Raw genomic sequence first — 19855 nt, forward strand, 5'->3', positions numbered from 1 at the left:
ATTCTCATGTGACATTCAGAGGCCTCCTGTGCAAGTTTTAAGTTCATGACAATTGGCAAGCAAGAGATGCCTGCCTGGAACTTGGATCTGGACTCATGCTGTAGTCACCATCCACTCTTGGGTCTGGGAATGCAGAAGTGCTCCTGGTTCCCTGTTCCACACATAGCATTTGGGGCCCACAGGAATGTGTTGCTCTTCAAGGTTTCTCTGAAAATGCCAGCCCTTCAGGGCAAAAGGTTCAGGGGTTTGGAAGTGTGCTAAAATCCACAGCACAAATCCTATGTTCGTTCTCTCAGTGGTGGTGCCTTGCTCACAGAAAATATTTGATAGCCCTTGACAGGCCACCAGACAACCTCATCTCTAACCTGCTTTCAGCAGGAGGGTTGGACTAGATAAGCTCCAGAGGTCCCTGCCAACTTAGACTGTCCTGTGGCTCTGTGGTAACTTAGGAGAGAAGGATGGACTCAGAAGACAAGTCACAGGCTGAAGAAGGCCTTTGATATGTTAAAAGGCATTACTGACTTTAAGCCTTTGGCAGAATGGAGGGATAAATATGTGTGGAAATGTATTATTTTCCATCCATATACACACTTCCCACTGGCTTCCTTAGTGGTAACAGGTTTAAAAGCCAAAAGTGTCAGGTGTAATGCACCAGCACTGTGTGACAGTCTTGGGGCAGTGTCCTGGGCAAGTCCTGTCTCTCCAGAATGACAAGTGAGCACAAGCCTGCATCCCGGGAGAGAATCAGCAGCCACAGACAAGAGAGAGATATCAGTATGCTTAAGAGCTTGTGGATCCACTGTATGGGGATCAAATAAGTATCATATAACTGAGAGTTTCCAGCACATTCATGCAGCACACAAATTATCAAATTGAAACTTTAATCCCTCTCAGAAATGAGAAGAGCTTAATGGTTGCTTCCTCATATCTTTATTTTGATGGAAGAAGGCAAATTACTGTTAGAGAATACGATAAGTAATTCTCCAGCAGAAACTATAAGCAATGAAAGTATTTATCCTTAGTTTCTTAAAAATTAGCATGCAGTTTAGCTTTAGTGCTTTCTGGTAACAGAAATATGGTTAGAATTGCATTTCAAGCAACTTTTATTGTATCATTGACATTTATCATTTGTTATCTTAATTCATCATTATATTACACAGTTTTTTTCTGGAAATTCATTTAATTTGATGCATGTTGTCATATAGTTGTTACTTATGGGGCTCCACACTAGAGAGAGGAATTGTTTTTTTCTTAAGGAAGAAAGGACTCATCTAAATTGGACTGTCAGCTTCTCAAGGGGTTCTTCTGCTTTATTTTGAAGACGTCTTTCTTGACAGGTAGCTACCTTGTTCCAGTCCACAGAGGAAAATTCTGTTAGAGATCTTGTCATTGCCCGTACTAAAACTGCATCTTCGGGGTTCTCAAATGGTACTCTGCAAAAAGAACACAGCAAATGTCCATTATCTGAATGTTTCCAAACTACTTTGGAACTAATATACAACACACAGTGTAGAAAGTGACGTTGGCAGTCATGATGACACTAACAGTGAGGATTTAAAAATTTAAAATTTTCAGAAGGTTTTCTTCTTTTACCAAATTTCAGAAAGCAAAACAAAATGAGCAAAGGTTAGAATCACAGGATTCTAATGGGGAAAAATCAGGTATAAATTATTTAAAATACATTTATAGTAAACTTAAAGCAAAATAATATTTTTCAATTTTTTTCCTACTACAATTATAATTGTATACTTTTAATACTCTGATTCAGTGGACATGATTCAAGCAATTTGATACCGATTAATGCAAATGCACATTTATTTTGCTGTGTATCTTTTAACTAGCCCTCAGGCAAATCTCCATTCTCCAGGTTCTGAATCCAGAACACTGTGAGCTTGTGTTGTTCATGTATCCTGCCACAGCTGTAGTCTGGAAGAGGAAAGCAGCAGATGCGCATCAGTGTAGGATTGAGAAGGACTTTGTGTTAGACCAAAACCTTCCAACTCAGATACAATATTAAATCATATAAGAACTTATTTCTTAGAGGTCATTTTATAAGAACTTATTTCTTAGAGGTGTACCAATAGTAAAACACAGCTAATATGAACCACAGGACTATCTCCACCGAGTTTAAAGCACTTGGTCATGAAAAGGCACCTTGCAAAGTTTCAGCATGTACATAAATAAGACTCCAGAAAGCCGTACATCCATTCTACCAATGAGGACAGCTAACTCCACTGGAAGCAGGTAAGAATTACTCTTTCAACACAAATTAGCTTGATTTTAAATAGCTGTATGCAGTACTGTCAAAGGATACATAGGATATGTAGGGTTTTATTATTTCCTTTAATGCGTTTTTCAAATCTTTTCATATGTAAAGCTAGAAAGTAAAACCAAGCCTGACATCTAAAGTTTGTAAATTTACTCTTATAAAGATTGCATCTACAATGTCATCACATCGAAATGGAACCTTTCTCCTGCCTCAATCAAGACAAAGATAATCGAGGTAAGTTTTGCATTTATTTCCATGATTTTGAAGCTGAAAAGAATAAAAAAAAATCAAGTACAGACTAAAAAAGTTTCATTCTTCAAGTCACAATGTTTTTCAGAGAGTATGTATTTTTGAACAGCCACTCAGGGGAATGTTTTCTGGGCCATAATATAGAACAGATATTCTGATGCTCTAATACTTAGAGCATGTTTTTTCTAGTGATCAGTATTTGATCTTACAAATAAATGGCAGTTGTATGTACCCACTTCCAAATGTGGAATACCTTTCAATATTAAATTTCAGACACCAGTGGGTAGGCTGTCTCATCACAATAGTATAGAGTTGCAACTATATTAAATACAAAGGCCTGAAATTTCTCTGAAAAGCTCATTTTTGCTGGATGTTTTCTCTGGTTAGGGTATTTTTTAGGCACAAGAAGAGGAAATTCAGTAAATGCTTCAGAGATGCAAAAGGAAAATAAATCAAAAAAATGACTTACTTATTTGTGTTATCTCCAAATTCACAACCTATAACAAAAAGTTCAAATTAAGACATTAATGGGTGTACCACTACCATCCTGATCCTAATTTGCTTGTTCAAATTAATTGAAAACTAGCAGATTATTTGAAATGTTTAAGATCATATTTTATTAAAGTACTGTGGAAGCAAATACTTGTCAGAATTTTTTTAAGTTTATGTAGTTCTCTTATTCCCCATAGACATACATTTCCAGGCTTTTTTTCTTTCACAGAAAACGATGCCACTCTCTCTATAAGTGAATGATTGCATAGTAGAGATAAAGACAACTGTACGCCTACTTTGATAATCATCAGCAAAACAAATAAATTATTATATATTATCAAACTATCCTCCTTTTCTCAACCTCTCCAAAATTACTGTTAAATATATTGCTTTCAGCTTTACTATTGTGATATATACATTTAAAAAAACTTGCAGGTATTTTATTACTTTCCAGACTTCTTCTACACTACTTTTTAAAATGCTATGATTTCATCTATGCACAATATTGGTTTTCTTATCTTTAAAACATCAAAAAAGCAGACAAGAATTCAAGGTTTGTTCTGGATTGTGATATGGTACAAGTCACAAGGTTCCTGGTGGTATTCACCTGCTTTCTTGTGCCCAGGTCATGCTGTCTTCCAGATCTGAATATTATAAGAACTCTAAAATTTGCCTTATATGCTATTTTAAGACATCATTAAAATATTCTCAGCTTTGAAAGCACAAAAAGGAATCTACTCATAAAACTAGGCACAATAAAATTTAAAACACTAGAATAAAATACTTTCTTTGAGAGATTATTTTATAAAAGCACTAGAGGGCATCAAAAGTCTATGATGCTGTCACTGGCCTAGATGTGTACTGAGATATTTTAAGTTAAATAAAAGTAAAACCAAACACTCGCAAGACATATACTGGGGAAAAATATGTTGTTTGTTCATCTATCTTTAAAGGTAATTCTGTAACTACAGGGAGTGACTAGAACTTATTTGCCTCAATACTGTCAGTGTAAGGACTCATTTGTTTCCTGTTGCTGCTACTACTACTTTATGAAGCAATTTGGTTGAGTTACTGATGCATTTTTATTCTATTACTAAAACCAACAACTTCTTATCAGATGAATGAAAAAACCCCATTTCTAATTCTAATCACCTAAAAATGTCTGCTTTTCCTTCTATTATTATAAATACCTGAGGGCATTATCAGGCTTCTGGCTGGGTGAATGCATCTTCTGGACCCCACTGGAGTCCCCAGGGGTGTCTTTACTCTCTTCCCAAAAGCTATAGACTGCACGAGCAGAGACCTTTCAGGGTTATAAAGATGAAATGCTGATTCCCTTTCTCTTTGTGTAACTACTGTTAAGGGGATATAAAAAAAAATGTTTTCTACCAATTGAAAAGGCAGCATGCAAAAGGTGATTCGCTTTTTTCTGTGCAGAGTTTTGTAACAATAGCAGTGTAAGTTACATCATTTCACAACAATTCAAAATGGGAACATGGAATGATACTTTCCAAGGCTTTAGGGTGAAGCCCTGTACAATAAAATATTTTCTTTTGAGTGCAGTAGGATGACAAGTTTTAAACCAAGAAACTAAAAAGCCAGACTTTTCATACTACTTAAATGAGATCTACTGCAGAAGTCAGTAGATTTGGAAGTTTCTTTATGAATAGCAAAATCAAATCCTGGTTTAAGGCCAGTTCAATTCCCATTGGTCAATTACAGGGAAAACTCTAGGAATGCAATCAAGAAAAAAGCTTGAAATTTTCCTGTTTTGCACTTTAATTAAAAATAACTTTAAATTTTAAACAAATAGTTTAAGGCTATTAAATAAAATTGGGGATAGTAACTTCAATTATGTGAACTTTATACTAATCCAGTACTTCAGCTATGGAACAGAAGTGAGCTAAAGCTTTAGAACAAGTAACTGGTAGAAGCATTTTGAATGCAGGGAAGTTTTGGAGTCACAGTGTCTAGGGGACCAATTAGAAAGGAACTGCAGTAGTCATGCCTGAAGGTAACAGAAGTGTGAGCACATGTCTCGTGTAAAGGCGACAGCCAGGACTGTGCTGTGGTAATGTTCCACAGATGGTGAAGAAGCTTTGTAATGTTAGAGAAATAGTTCACTAAGTGGGAAGTCCAGGAGGCAGCTTGATACAAATAATTGCAAGTCTTAATCCAGGACTGATTACAGTAGAACTGTATTTGGAGATTAAGTCCAGGAAGTTTTACGGAAGTGTTTCTAGACATGTAAATGCAACACATATTTTTCAGTACATTAAGCTTCATTCATCACTCCCCAGTCTAAAGTGATCATTAGTAACAGTCTGACAGACGTGTTAAGCACAGCTGTAACACGAGACCAAATACTCGAGATTGGAGGCACCAGTGCAAAATGACAGGGTAAGCAAATGGCCACATGGTCAGAGCCAGCAGCTCCTCATCAACCCCTGGCCCATCTACCATCCTTCCTTCATGACAGAGCTGCACAGTCTTGCAGCACCTGCAGATGTCCTGCATCTGCCTTGCTCAAGTCCTACATCCTGATTCCCTTAGAGGCTGGGAGCAGGTTTTCAAGATGGCCCTGTTTTTCCTTGCTACTTTCTTATAAGGTAGAGCTGGGGCAGGAATCAACCCCTTTCTCAGGGCTCTCGAGTAATTTTCAGTCCACTTGCCAATCAAATAGCTTTCCAAACACCAGAGGCAAAAATCACAAAAGGTGATTTTCTGGGTTCATTTTGACATTTTATGGATTCACTGATTTCATATATGGCTTTTCTTAAGACATTTTTTTCTGTTGAATTTACAATAGACAATCTGTGAAAGAGCTCATGATGATTTATGAATATTTATATTTGAAAGCATGGTCTGAATCTTCCTCATCAAGAAATGTGCATATTTAAACTCTACAGAAACATGTAGATAGCTGAGGATATTATCCATACCTAAGTAAACATGCTCACCCATGTGAATATGCCAGTGAGAATGCACAAATGTAGGTACATGTTTCTAAGCACAGGCTTTTATCTGTCTTACCCAAATAGACCAAGACACAAGGAAAGCATACGCAGTTTAAAGATGACAGAAATCAAAAGCCTTTGACAAAGTAAACTGTTTATGCCATGCAAACTCTGTTTGCTTGACAAATCTTGCAAAAAATGGGTATCTGCTCATTAGACCTTTTGCTATATCAAAAAATGCATGTAAAAGAACAGGCAAGATAATTTCACCCGTTTTTCCAAACTGATTAAAAACAAAAGCAACTGTCAATGCTTTGATAGAAGAGGAAAGCAATCCTTACACTTCCTGTCAAGGAGCTGAACTGAAGGAAGGATGTATATGATATAAAGCCGGTAGTCTGGATCATATGCCAGAGGGTTTTGGAATAGGTCTGCAAAATGTATATAGAAAAAACAAACAATGTCACAAAAAAAAAAACAAACCCGGCAAAAGAACAAAAGCTTTGCAAAGCAGGAAAATTAAAGATCACTAGGAACCAAAGACTTTGTACAAAATATTATCAATTCAAATTGTTCTTATGCTGGGCAAACAAAGCACAGTCTCTTTACAGGCATGAAATAACTAAACATGGACTTGCAGAGTATGCAAAACAACACAGGCAAGAAGTGAGTAAAGGTGTCATTGTGCACTCCAAACCTTTGAGGTTTTTTTCTATTTTTTAAGATATACATAAAAAAACCCACTAGGTGCTTGCCTTTGATTTTCTTAGGTATTGTTAGCTGATGTCTATTTTAAATAACAGTGGTCTTTTAAGTGTGACAGCTTAAAGGTAAGACATAAAAATTGTAGGGGGACGGAGTTATTAAAAGTAGATGAGCTTTAAGACACCTAAGGCTTTTTCAGAGCTGATATAAAGGTGCTTTATCCCACAGACACAATATAAAATGCAAATACCCACTCTTGCGATGTTTTGACAGATGATGAGTTTGAAAACTCAAGAAATTTAAGAGTAAAATGTTTAATGCGATCTAAGTTCTTCAGAACCTGGGTCCCCATTAGCTTACCTTGAGATACTAAGCTGCAAAAGACCATTAGCAATCTGACTACAATGCTTATGTTCAGGTTCACTTTACCTGTATAGCCAAACCTTTGCAACACAGAGACGGGTATCAATCCTGTGCTGCTGCTTTGCCAAATGTGGAACACTTACCTAGCTGAATGCCAAATTAGTTTATTTCATGACAGTGATATCTAGGGTCGATTAAAATAGAAACTGGCTCATTCCCAGAGCAGCTAACAAACAAACAAACAAGTGTTACTGGGTGGGGCTTTTTTCCTAAATGAAAGACATAATAATTCTATTTTTCTCCTTTAACAAATGCTGTTCTTCTAAGACAGTAAAAATAATCAGGATGCTGCCACCTTGAGATCAGAGGAGAGAAAAAAAAAATCTTAATGATTTTGACAATTCTGATACAATTCTGACAAACTTCTGCTACACGGATCTGCTTTTCTCTTTTTAAGTAGCTAATACTCACTCTAGGGTAAAAAATCCTGTTACATGTAATTTTAGCAGTTGGGGGGGGGAGATGGTATTACAGAAGCAAATAAGAGATAGTAGAAGAAGAAAAAAGTCTGAAAATATTCCAAATGGATTTCTGAACTACAAGATGCCATTTCATGTTCTTCAGGACAAGTCTGATTGCTGAAGGGAGCTCAGCGCTCGATGCGATTTAGCAGTTATTTTGAGGATGCAGTAAGGCTGGCACAGGCATTTTTGCTCTCTCCTGCACAGAAAACACCTGTTCACGTGTTTAGAGGAGAACTTAAAATATTTTAATTCTTAAACAAATTTTTATAAGTCACTGACTTGAAATTAGTAAGAATCCCACAAGGTGGCAGCAAAAGAAAGTTCCATTTTTACTGAACAAAGTAGCATATAGCTATTTTTTTTTTCCAGAAAGTGTTGATCAGAAAGAATATTATGCATATATCTGATAATTCCGTTCTTGAGACAAGAAAATATGCAATAGCATTCCAGAAATAAAAATGTTTCAGAAAGATCTCTAAAAGTAGGTATGTTTGGTAGTGGAATGGAATAAAGATTAAAAAGAGATTTTTCCAAGGCACAAACCAGGGCTGATACTAACCACTTGTGAATCTGGATGCTACTTGGATCATGTCTCTCCTCATCAACACTGATTTGTAGGGGTTTTTTAGAGAATGTGAATGTTTTTACTGCTTATTTTTACAGTAAATCCAACATTGTACAGATCAAGATGGTCTTGTTTTACAAAACATCTGGGATTAATTCCTGGCTCAGCTATCTACTTTCTTGTCAAGGTCATGCAGTTTTACTTCTACAAATGAGGGATAATGCTTTCTTCCTCCACAGTTTTGTCTGTTTTCTCTATTTGGAGTGTAGGAAAACAGTGTGCCTATGCCACACGGGGCAGAAACATAGAGAAGAACACAGTTTTCTGAGGTCTAGCAGCAGGATGTTATCAGCTGAGTACAATAAATCAGTTGAGACAATTTACAGAGTATGTAACAAAAATCTTGGATTCCAAAAGGGAGATGTGAGGTGAGCCCATAAAGAAACCCTCTGTATCTCCCAAAGGCTGCAGTTGTGAGAAACATGTGCAGTAAATCTTTCAAAGCTGAGTGTCTTCTCTAAAGGCCTGGTGAAGGATGGTGTTCTGCTACACATCCAGTGCAGGGCAGTGGCTAAAAATCACAAGAGAGCCTTCAAGAAGAGAAATGCAACATTTTGGAGCTGGATGCTACTCCTGAAGTGAACAATAATAGTGTGTTTTAATAGTTCTGTTGTCCCCAAGAGATACAAAATTATAAAATCTTGTTAAGCATCCAGGAGCTCAGCTGAAGGCTAGCAAGTGTTTGTTTTTTTCTTAAATGAGATTGTCTGGCAATAAAAAAGATCTACCTCATAACAGTGAGAACTGTCACTGGTTTTGTTTTATAAAAGTTAGTTATGGGCACAGCCCTTTTCAAAGCTACACAATGCAAATTCTGCACCCATTTCATATTTCTTAATATTGCAAGGAGTCATAGAAATTATATAGTAATATTATATGATATATAGGATATGACTTTTAAAATTTATTTTGTTCATTTGTAAATTACTGATGTAATTTACTTCAAATGTGACTACATTTTATTAAACAAATAGAGTACTGGTAACTTGAGAACTCATTATTATGAAATCTCCTTGAAACAAACACATTAACGATTTTTTCATGACTGCAAAGGTCAAGAAGAAATAACTTTAAAGCTATGGTTATTAAGGTTATTAAGCTTCTTCCACTGTTACTGTTTACTCTGGTACAAATCTTTGAACTTTTTTTTTTAATTAGGGTAGATTGGTATATTCTATATATTGTTTGATTGTTCTTTCAAACACTTCCTTTTCTATGGTGGTGGCCAGTCCAATTTGCACCCAGTTTTCACTATGCCTTTGTGACTGCCATTCATAATAACTCAGCAGCACTTTAACTATCTGCTACGTATTTCCCACAGATGGTTGCAGCAAGTACAACAAACTTCCTGTGCTTGTTGAAGCTCCTTATTAATTTGTAGGGCTAACATTAAATTCAAGTGACTGCACCATTCATACATAGGATGTCTGTCCAGACTTTGCTTAATCACTTCAAACAACTGCATTCTTAAACGGACTATTTTTTCTATCTTGCATATAATGAAAAAAATTACTATAATTTGGCTGACATGTTGTCTTCCTAAACACTTGATTTGTTTCTTAGTTTTGGCCCAGTGTCAAGTTCAATTAAAAGTGTACTTTTTAAGTCATATTTTCCTTTCCCACAATCAGACACTCAGTTTTCTGAATGCTTAAGGAGGTGTTATGGCCTGGTGACATTCACCTCCTTAGCCGTCACTAAGGCGTGAAAATCGTTTCCTGTTTTCTCCAAGTACTGAGTGTCTGTCATGGCCTATGTTGACATTCCTTTAGGAACCACAGAAAACACTGCTTACATTTTCATGTTCAGTATCTTAATAGCATATAATCCTACTTTCCCTGGAGGCTACTTCTTACATTGTAACTTAGTGGCATCAACGCTGTCTTGTGTAACTTAATTTGAAATTTCAGAGATGGCACTGTTTTCACTTCCAGCCAGTGCATCAGAAAATATGCCACTTGACAGACATTGTTCTGAAGAATTCCTAAGTGTACTTATTCTTAGATTCTAGAAATCCACAGTCTGCCAAAAAGATGCAGAAAGGGAGTTCTATAAGCAACAGAATTAATGAGGTAGGAATTTGGGTTCTTTAACCTGTCACTTACACTCCCAACAACAATAACATCTATTTTTCAACTCTACCTCTATGATAATCTCACTCCCATGTTCCCTTACAAAGAGGCAGCAGTAAACTGCTTGACACCCTCCAAGCTACTCATCCAGGATATTGGCTAGGCAGCAGCCAAAAAGAGTTAACTTCTGAACTCACTTAGCAGGTTTTTCTCAGTTGAGGTACTCTTTGTGGAATTTTCATGTCCTAGAGATCTCTTTCTTCAGATTTGTCAAATTTAGTTGAAATTTCTAATTAGTTTCAAAAGCTATTGACAAATGATGCAGAAACAGGCAAGAAACATCCCGATAAGAAACTAAAAAGCTATTGGTCACTGCAGAATAAAAATAAGGTATTACTTAGAGTATGCAAGCTTATCATTCCTTTCAATTCCTTCACTGTTTTGCCAAGTTTCTTTAACTCGTTGTTGTGAAGAAACAGAATCTGTAACGAACATAAGTGTTTCAGAGCACCTGAAATGAAATGAAAAATAATTAATCGTTCTCACCATAGCAGACTGCTTCTATTAGATAATTATTTTGTTATGCTGCACACAATATCTATCTATGCTTGCCTTTTGGTAACACACTGCATGAGATATTAATTTTAAAAAAATTAGAGATATTCAATATCCCTTTCATATTTCTAATCACATCCTTTAAACACAGGCCTAACTTTTTTTCATTCCAGTTCTTTCCATATGCCCACATTACCCTTGCACCAACAAATCAGCATCAACTGCAAACTCTCTTCTTCCTCCCTTCCTTATTCCTATATCCCAGTAATCCTTGGTTAATTCACTTCCTTTTACCTTGACCTAATATTACCTTTGCCTTACAATAATATATCACCTTTGCCTCTCAAATAATAAATAGTGAATTCCTTAGAAAATAGTTCCGTTTCAAGTAATTACTGACATATTAAAAAGTTATTACAAAATATTGTTGTGGCTGTCCCAGGCTATTTGTTCACATTCTCACACCACATCAGGATTGGACACCATGTTTTCCAGATTCTGTACAATGTTTCCTACCCACATTTCCCTATAAAGGACACCCTTCTGTTTAACCATATTTTGTTATCATCTGTATTGTCTCTTTTATCCATGTTTGTATTTCGAAGATTAATTTTTTTCAAAATCTCACAGAAACTAATCAACATCATTAATCCCTGCATTTTATAGGGACAGAGAAAAATAAAGTATTAACATTTAAAATGTCTAAAATATACAGAAATTTATTATGTTTTGGCCTCTTTGTTCACAAATTCATGAGTCTGGTACAGCCACTTTCATTTACAACAGTAAGCAAAACTGAAATAGAAGTATAAGACAAATGCAAATTTTGAAATAAAATAAGCTTGGCATTAACTTTGCAAAATACTTCTGGTTATAAATTCTCAATATGCAATATGTGCATGTAAGATCAAAAATATTTTACAACTGCCTGACATAAAGTGAATGACATTTTGTCCCTTAGACCAGGATAAACATATCACCTTATTGCCACTCAAGTATCCTGGAACAATTAAATATCTAAAAATTAACATGTATTGGTATGCATATATAGGAGCTTTCAACCAGTAAGTTACTTGCTATCATCAAGTTGTATAAATTTTAATGCCAGTATACAGAAAAGAAAGTATAGGCCTCTGCTAAACAACCTAAAAAGGGAATATTGGTACCTGATATATCTGTCAGTTCATTATTGTTGAGGTAGAGTTCAGTCAAGCAATAGTTTTTGATCAAGAAATTTAAATCTTGTATCTGCAATTACAGTTAGGTAAACTATTATATGTCAGTCTAAATGGAGAATTATAAACATGGTCTCTTGAAAACTGCATAACTACAGGTAGTTTCTTATATTTCTGTTTAAGACTTGGTTTAAGGATTCTTTTGACAGCTGAACCTTCATTAGAAATACTAATTACACATCAAACACATGCAGTACAGCCATACCTAATTTTTTGAACTACAAATTTAATATTTTTATTTGGAAACAAATTTCCTTGAATGATTGGCCTTCACATTTTTTCTTCCTTCTATTCACATTTGAAATAATTTTATTGTTAGGAGACCCTTGTAGGACATAATAATTCTTTGTTGGTTTAAGGATATTCCTGAAATATATCCTTAGAATAAACCCAGCATCTAGTTTTTAAATTATTCCTTGACCTTGTTCTAAATTTCCCAAAATGTCATTTAATCAGATTTAGAGAATCAAGTACAATTACAGAAAAAAACCAAACGCATGGGTGTATTCCCATAAAAAGTCTTCTCTGGTCCCTATGAAATCACATCCCCTTGCTTGGAGCTCAGTGCCTCCAGTGCAAGGTAAAGTATCTGCAATGAGAGAACAAGTTGACCATTACCATCGCTGAGAATAGGGAGTACTAATGGGTGCCCAAGTTTTTATCCTACAGTTTAAATGCAAGAACAACAAGCAGAATTTTATTCCTGACACTACTTTGAATTCTGAATTTACATATGCAAGTTTGTTAGTGGGCAAATGTCTTTGAATTGTGCCCCTGACTCTAAAACAAATGTGCTTTGCTCTGTGCATCAACAGTATCTGAAAGCTGAAAGGAAGAGCATAAGGCAGAGGTTTTTCCACTCACTTGTATAACAGTGTTTCCCTGTCTTTGACAAGTATAGATTTTAGGGTCACCTGAAATTTATTTTTTTTGTGATAAAACTATTGAATACAGAAAAACACGCTTCCTCTATTACAGCATTTAAGTGACACTTCTCCTAAGAAAAGCCACTGAGTGGCTATTCCACACAATTTATATAGAAAACCAGAAGAATGCTCTTTGTTACTGCTTAGGTAAAAAAACGAGATCTGGGCAAAAATCAGATTGATTTATCTTTTATGGTCAGCAAGATTAGTTCTGCTTAGTCATCAGGTCATTTCTTCTTATTCTTTAGCGTCCTCTAGAAACACAAGGAAAAGCCTTATTATACCTGTGTTCAATCTTTTAATGTATCTATACTTTTGCTTTTTTTGAAAATAGTTGGATAACCACAGGTCTTTTGATGAAGTTGACATAAGATGCCATATAATTGATGTTAGCCTGGGGCAGCAGATATACATACACTCCAAAGAGACATGGAATGTAAATTGATTTTTCCTGCTGCTCACAGATCTACTTATTTACCTGAGCAAGCAACTCTGGTGTCTTAAGAAGCTGAGCTCACTCTGAAAGTCATGTAAACTACTGTACAGTAAGACAGTTAAAAGCAGGTTAGAATTCTTGGGGGTTTATTATTTTTCTTGCTTTTTAATTACCAGTGGCTAATGGTGAAAGTTTAGATCCAATTCAACCACTTAATAATGGTTGGCTATGGATATGGAGATTTCTAAATCAGATAATTCTACTGGTCAAGGAGATGATTTTGTGTAACAATTGGCTGGAAACTGTACTGTCTCGAGATTTTGACAGAGTATTGTCTCAAAACCCATACGGGATAGAATAAATACTATAATCTGGATTTGCACAGAAGGAGAAAGTAAGGCATGTGGCTTGTGTAACTGGTTTAGGGCCATACACTCCATTGGAAACATGAGAAATTCATGTGGTCCCACTCTAACCACTCGCCTGGAAATCTCGTAAGTCCAACAAGTTTAGGTGACACAACGACCTGTGTAACAGCAGCAGATACCCCATCATCCCAAGCATTCCAGTGCTGCTTCCCGTGTGCAGGGAGAAGCTCATTTCAAAGAGTTGTATGTCACCCGTTTGTGCATGAGGGCAAACAGGAGCCTCACTTCGACCACCATCCTGGCAGGAAATAAACTCTGCATGTCTGCAAGGGCATGAAACAAGAGCTACGCGTTTCCTGCCGACCCCTCCTGTCCTGTAGCCACATCACCCCTCGGTCTGTTCCAAGAGCTGCCGCTCTGCTGGGCAGGGTACACCAGCTACATTGGGAACTGCTTTCTTTTTGTTGCTAAGGAATTAGCACAGAAACTCAGCTTCTTAAATAAACACAATTTATAAATCTGATGTGAATCTAAAGGAAAATATATTAGCTTAAACTCTGCGATGTTAAAAAAAAAAATCTTTTCACATTTCACAGTTAAATATGCCTGGATATTAAAAATAATTTATTAGCTTGACAATTATATAATGCTTTATGCTAGAAAAAAATTACAAAATAATAATCAGGGAGCACAGATGCACTGTTCTGCTCTTTAAATGAATATCTTATTACCTTATTGTTGTTAAGCCACAAATACTTTAACCTATTAAACTGTGAGAGACTTGGGATACTTCTTAGTCCTCTGGTGGAAGAAAAGAAAAAGAGTAACAAATTTCTTAACAAGAGTGCTTAATAATTTTACAAACAGTTTAATTTTTTTATAAATAATATTACACAAGAACTAAAAAGGTACACTCCTTAGAAGTTATATCAGAGAAAGACAAAAAGAACAAGATGGCAGAGACAGCGTAAGCATTCTACACACTTGCAAGCAACAAAATAAGTGATAAATTAATTGTTTTTCCATAATAGCATTTATTTTCTCAGGGAGTCTGAGTGCCATGTACTTTGCAGTTTGGAAATCCTGCTCAGAACACAGGAGGAGAAATTTGGCACCCTGAGGACACAAATCTAAAAGGAAAATTGCTTTGAAGGCGCAGGGGGGATTGTCCAGCCACAGTGCCAGAGAAGCCAAGAGAAGCCAGACACCAAGCACATCAATGCACATCTCTTATTATTTTTCATATTAGTGCATATTGTGAAATCTTTTGCCCTTTTCTCACTCCTCTCCTGCTCTCACATAAACTTAGGACATCCACTAAGGCTGAAACTATCTCCCATGTGCCAGTAGGGCTTTTTGTTTAATTGTGTATCTAGCGCTTTGAGCTTGCTAGTGTACTATAAATAACAAATTACACAGAATATTACTGAGCTGCTGAGTAATTTTCACTAATTGCTCCTCTTGATTTTTCATTTAATTAAATAAATATTCTTAATTTCCACTAGAATAATTGTAGATTACCTTTATATTACAAATTTTAATTGACATAATAAAAATTTCCTTGTGGATTTTAATGTGTTGCAAGACTGGGACCAGTGTTTCAGAAAGAACAAACAGAATTAATAAAAATTAACCTCACATCATCAGCCTAAAATCATGGGTTTTTTCCAGCTGTGAAGCCTAGTCTCTAGCTTCCCATGTTGGGGTTTTTTGTTTGTTTTTTTCAACACACCCTCCAGGTATAGACAAAGGGGTGGACGCCTTTTTTGATCTTGCATTTGAAAATAAAAAATCTGTCAAAAGCAAACCCTGCAAAGTTGAGGTGCTGTACCTTTAGTGTCCTTTACTTCTGAAAGTCAGATTATCCCATGCTGTTACTTCATTTAACACTTTATTTAGCTTCTTCAGATAATTCATAAAAACTAACCCTCCAAATATATATTTTTGTGTCTATTGTCACGAGTAACCAGAAAAGACATTACTTCAAGTGGCACAGACAGGCAGATGACTGTTGACAGGACATACAGAACTCTTACAGAGCTACTATCTAATTCTCCTGTAAACCCCTGCACTACTTTTCAGGAAGCAAAGCCAAAATTTCCTCATATTCTTTGTCACTGCCATTCTATACCTAGTTTACAGGTTTACATTTTAATTGGCTTTACTCCCTGTCTACTAACTGCCTCATTTTGACTATCTCCAAGCCTTGATCTGGTTTTTTCTTTGGTAGTATTTAAGGCATTTAATTTGCCCCAGGTAGAGCTTAATTCCTCTAACATTTTTAAAAGAGCCTGTCCCTTTCTAGATGCTTTCCAAACTTTGTATGTCTTTTATAAACTGATCCTTTTTGGCCTGCAGCACTCTTTTTCTACCTACTGCTAAGTTAATCAGTTTTCCTAGGATGACAGCTTTCAGTGTCCAAATTTACATTGTTTCATGTCCCTTTAAGAGTAGTGTTTTAAAAATATAAACTCATTCCCTCTTATTTGATTGACTTTAATTATTATTTTTTTCACTTTCTTATTTCAGCCAGCAGAAAAATATGTCAAACCAACAGTTAAGGAAGCATGATCTGATATTGAGTTTGGCTGTAGCTCAAGTTTATATAAGTTGGTATAGAATAAAAGGAGTTCACTTCTATCCAATCATCAAAGAAGCCATCTTGCATCATCTGTCTCAAAATGGTTTCATGGGAAGACAGATCACTTCTATATCTGCCATCTGAACATTTCTTTTTATTTATACCAAAAAATATGACCAGTGAGGGCATACATTCAAGCACTTAAAATCAAAAAATGTGCCTAATAAGACTGTATACACAGTCTTAATTCTCTTATGCATACGCATTATAGTAATTTTCTTGTCTTGTTTAGAATATATATATGTATCTTGTAATTTTTTCGTTATTTAAACTTCTCCCTTAATTTTTATGTTTTCTTCTTTCTAAAATGCTTATTTAAAAGAAATTTGACAGTAACTACATGCTTTAAGTTTACTTTTCACAAAGCATCAAATACCTTCCCAGTGTAAATCAAGAGATGTGATAAGGAATTCAAACACACTAGTGGACACATTTAGATTTTCAATACCACCTGATTTCCACTAAAAACAAGCTAGACAACGTTGAAATTCCATAATACCTTTTATTTTTCTTCATCCATTGGACCCAGGGACTTTGAAAACCTTGTCCCGGAATTATTAAACTGCATTAGTTCCCCATATATGATATCAGCCTTACGAACAGTAGATGCAGTCGTGAGGCTGCAAACAGGTATGCAACACTTGGAATTATGCCCTGGCCAGAAATTCAAAGCACGCCTTCCAAAAACTTTGAAGTATGTCCTGTCATGCATCCATCCCTCAATGGTAGCCTCTCAGCATGTTCATACTACAACATCCACCTCTATCAACCTAGATCACCCACAGGTTCATGAAAGCTTTGCCTTCCTTCAGCATGGCTTCTTCTCCTCATCTGCCCTACATCTCAAGCTATTTCATAAAGCTCTAAGAGGAGATCAGTTCTGTGATCAGTACTGCCTGCCCAAAACAAGCATTCTTGTGCTTGTATTCGCTTCATGTTGCCCTGCCCTCCCTTCAGTTCTTAACAGTAGAGATGCAGGTAATTTCAAAGGTGCTACCAATGAGTTTCGCTGTTGCAGTAACAGATTTCTTCGGGGAGGTCAAAAATTTGGCAGTCTTTAGACTCTGCAGGTTCTGTGTTTTTACATTTGCCTTCTTGATACTCCTTCCACCCAGCCTTACGAGCCAGTTAGAACAGGCAGAGATTAGCCATCAAGCCTCATTCCTCTGCTCCTGTGGTAGAAGTTCATGCAGAACTCTGTGAACTCACAGATCCTGGAGCAACTCTGGGTTGCTGGAGATGGACTGTGTATCTAGAGCTGAGGCAGGTAACTGCTTCACTGTGAGAACAGCTCTGCTGTGTGTCTTACTGTACCTTCACCATTTCTTCATTCACAACGTGTATGGACGAGGTACAAATACATTTTACTGATATTTCACATATAAATGATGTTCAGAAAGTACCTGATACAGAAAGTACTATGAAAGGTTACAATTTACTGTGTGCTCTAAAGCCAAAAGGAGAAACATATTTTACTTACTGTCTAGCCAGATACAATCCTATAACATCCCCATTGCTCTTAAAGCCGCAGATCTTCAGCTGGTTTTCTACTGCCTAACAGTATATAGTACATTTGTCAGTATAATATACTGCATCATTATGGATTCACTATAACATACGCAAATTTAGTGTTTAAAGTAATATGCACAGCAAAAAGAATATCTATATCACAGCACCTTGCAAACTGTAATACAGTCTGAGATAAAGATATTAAATTGGCAATCTCTATTTTAAATTGATAAAAATAGTCCAACAATTATGCTAGACTTACACTAATTTTCTTTTCCTGTGGAGAATCATAGTTGATAGACGTGAAGTGAGAAAGTGTGTTGACTGCTGACAGGCTTCTCACTCAGGTCAGCCAAACCCATACATGTGATAAACATGAAACTGTTTACTTTGCAATACAGTTCCAACTTCATTCTATGCAACTTTACTATATGCATGACATTCTAAAATTATGCATCCAGTACACTGCTTGTGCATTAAACGCTGAAAAACGCAGACACAATTTTTATTTTCAGAGTATATTACTGATGTGTTCTAATTCGTAAAAGTAGTGAAACTCATTAACAAGAGAATTATGGATCTCTGTTACTACTGTCTGATAAAAAGTAAAATGTGTATCAGAAGAAATGAGTTTTCTACATGAGCTATTATGCCCAACATCATTAGGATCACTATTGTTTAAACCACAAAACTGATACAACTTTACAAACATAAAACGCCTTGGGAGCACCAACAGGAATGTCGAGAATGGCCTGTATTGGCAGCACAACCACTCCAGTGTGTTCTGGGCATGCTGAATACACACAGATTAACTTGTACAGGAGGGGGACCTGTGGCACTTTCTGAGCTGAAGCAGCCAAGCACTCCCGGGACTCCACACAGGCCACTTGTTCCACAGAGCGGGTGTGGGACAGTGCCCATTTGCCCAGCACTCGGTATGGCTCCCAGACTGCAGCTGTCACAGAGGGGGGAAACCTGGGACAAATGGCTGTAGTTTTCTGTCTACATGGGCAAAATCTGCCTAGGGAACACTAAGTGTTCTCTGGAGAGAAGCAGCTCGTTTTTCTCTGGAGAAAAGCGACACCCCAAGCGTGCTGATGTCTGTCCCCGGCAGAGAGGGACAGACCGATGGCGAGAGTGGAGTGCCAATGGGGAACACACACCTACTCCAGACAGCACAGAACCCGGGTTCTGAGTTCGACAAGTCAGGAAGGCTGTGCCCAAAGATTTGTATTTTGCATACTGCTTTACGTGAGATCTCATCGTCTCCCCGCCCTAGAGCCCTTTCCCGGTCATTCCCGGCTCTCCGCCCCAGCAGCCGGCGGCCCCGGCGGGGCTGCAGACCTCCGGGGTGCCCCGGTGCCTGAGATGGATCGGACCGGCTCGCTCAGAGGAGCCGCGCCCGCTGCCGCCCAGGGCGGTCGGGGGAGCTGAGCCCCTTTCGCCGACGCGGGAGGACCGAGCCCGCCTCGCTTTGGGGGTGTGGTGGCGGTGCGGAAATCTCCCCGCTTCTCCCCCCTCGGCAGACCGGGAGGGCGAGGCCGGGGGTGCTCCCGGGCCGGGCGGGCTGCGAGGGGCTGCGCCAGGGGTGGCCACCATTCCGGCCGGGGGAGCGGTGCAGCCGGCACGGAGGGAGGGAAAGGAAGGGGAGAGGTCGCCCCGCTCACCTGCCCGCCGGCGGCGGCGGGAGCCGCCGCCATCTTAGAGCTCCGTCCTGGGCGGCTGCGGGGAAGGAGCACGAGGGCGCGGGGTGGGCGAGGGTGGGCAGGGCTGGGGGGGGGAACAGGATGCGCTATCGAGCCCCTGGAATAACAGAATCAAAGAATCAGTTTGGTTGGCAAAGACCTCTGAGGTCATGGAGTCCAACCTATGACCAAACACCACCATGTCAACTAGACTATGGCACTAAGTGCCACATCCAGACTTTCC

The 19855-nt window shown here is 37.6% G+C and overlaps 1 protein-coding gene across 6 annotated transcripts; it reads right to left on the reverse strand.

Moving 5' to 3' along the window:
* Window positions 1–1085: 1085 nt before the first annotated feature.
* On the reverse strand, window positions 1086–19635 carry LRRC72 (leucine rich repeat containing 72). Of its 6 annotated transcripts, none has more exons than XM_032687552.1 (10): window positions 19594–19635; window positions 17898–17971; window positions 14508–14577; window positions 11978–12059; window positions 10654–10767; window positions 6309–6398; window positions 4201–4365; window positions 3162–3257; window positions 2988–3015; window positions 1086–1433 (listed from the first exon to the last, which is right to left on the reverse strand). In XM_032687552.1, the coding sequence occupies exons 1-10, from the start codon at window positions 19624–19626 to the stop codon at window positions 1268–1270; spliced, it is 918 nt and encodes a 305-aa protein (XP_032543443.1). In that variant the 5' UTR covers window positions 19627–19635; the 3' UTR covers window positions 1086–1267. The 6 variants fall into 6 exon arrangements, with proteins under 6 accessions (XP_032543443.1, XP_032543432.1, XP_032543479.1 ...); XM_032687541.1 differs by lacking the exon at window positions 19594–19635 and adding an exon at window positions 19094–19306; XM_032687588.1 differs by lacking the exon at window positions 3162–3257.
* Window positions 19636–19855: the final 220 nt, after the last annotated feature.

Source organism: Chiroxiphia lanceolata, chromosome 1, assembly GCF_009829145.1.
Source record: "Chiroxiphia lanceolata isolate bChiLan1 chromosome 1, bChiLan1.pri, whole genome shotgun sequence".
In the NCBI taxonomy this organism is placed as follows: domain Eukaryota; kingdom Metazoa; phylum Chordata; class Aves; order Passeriformes; family Pipridae; genus Chiroxiphia; species Chiroxiphia lanceolata.

Excerpts from the sequence above, each read along its gene's own strand:
- LRRC72 (XM_032687541.1), bottom strand. The coding sequence starts at position 19,189 with ATGAGATCTCACGTAAAGCAGTATGCAAAATACAAATCTTTGGGCACA. Across the intron at positions 17,972-19,093 it reads CGGGTTCTGTGCTGTCTGGA|GCAGTAGAAAACCAGCTGAA; the intron begins GTAGGTGTGTGT and ends ATATACTGTTAG. Across the intron at positions 10,768-11,977 it reads TGAACTGACAGATATATCAG|GTGCTCTGAAACACTTATGT; the intron begins GTACCAATATTC and ends ATTTCATTTCAG.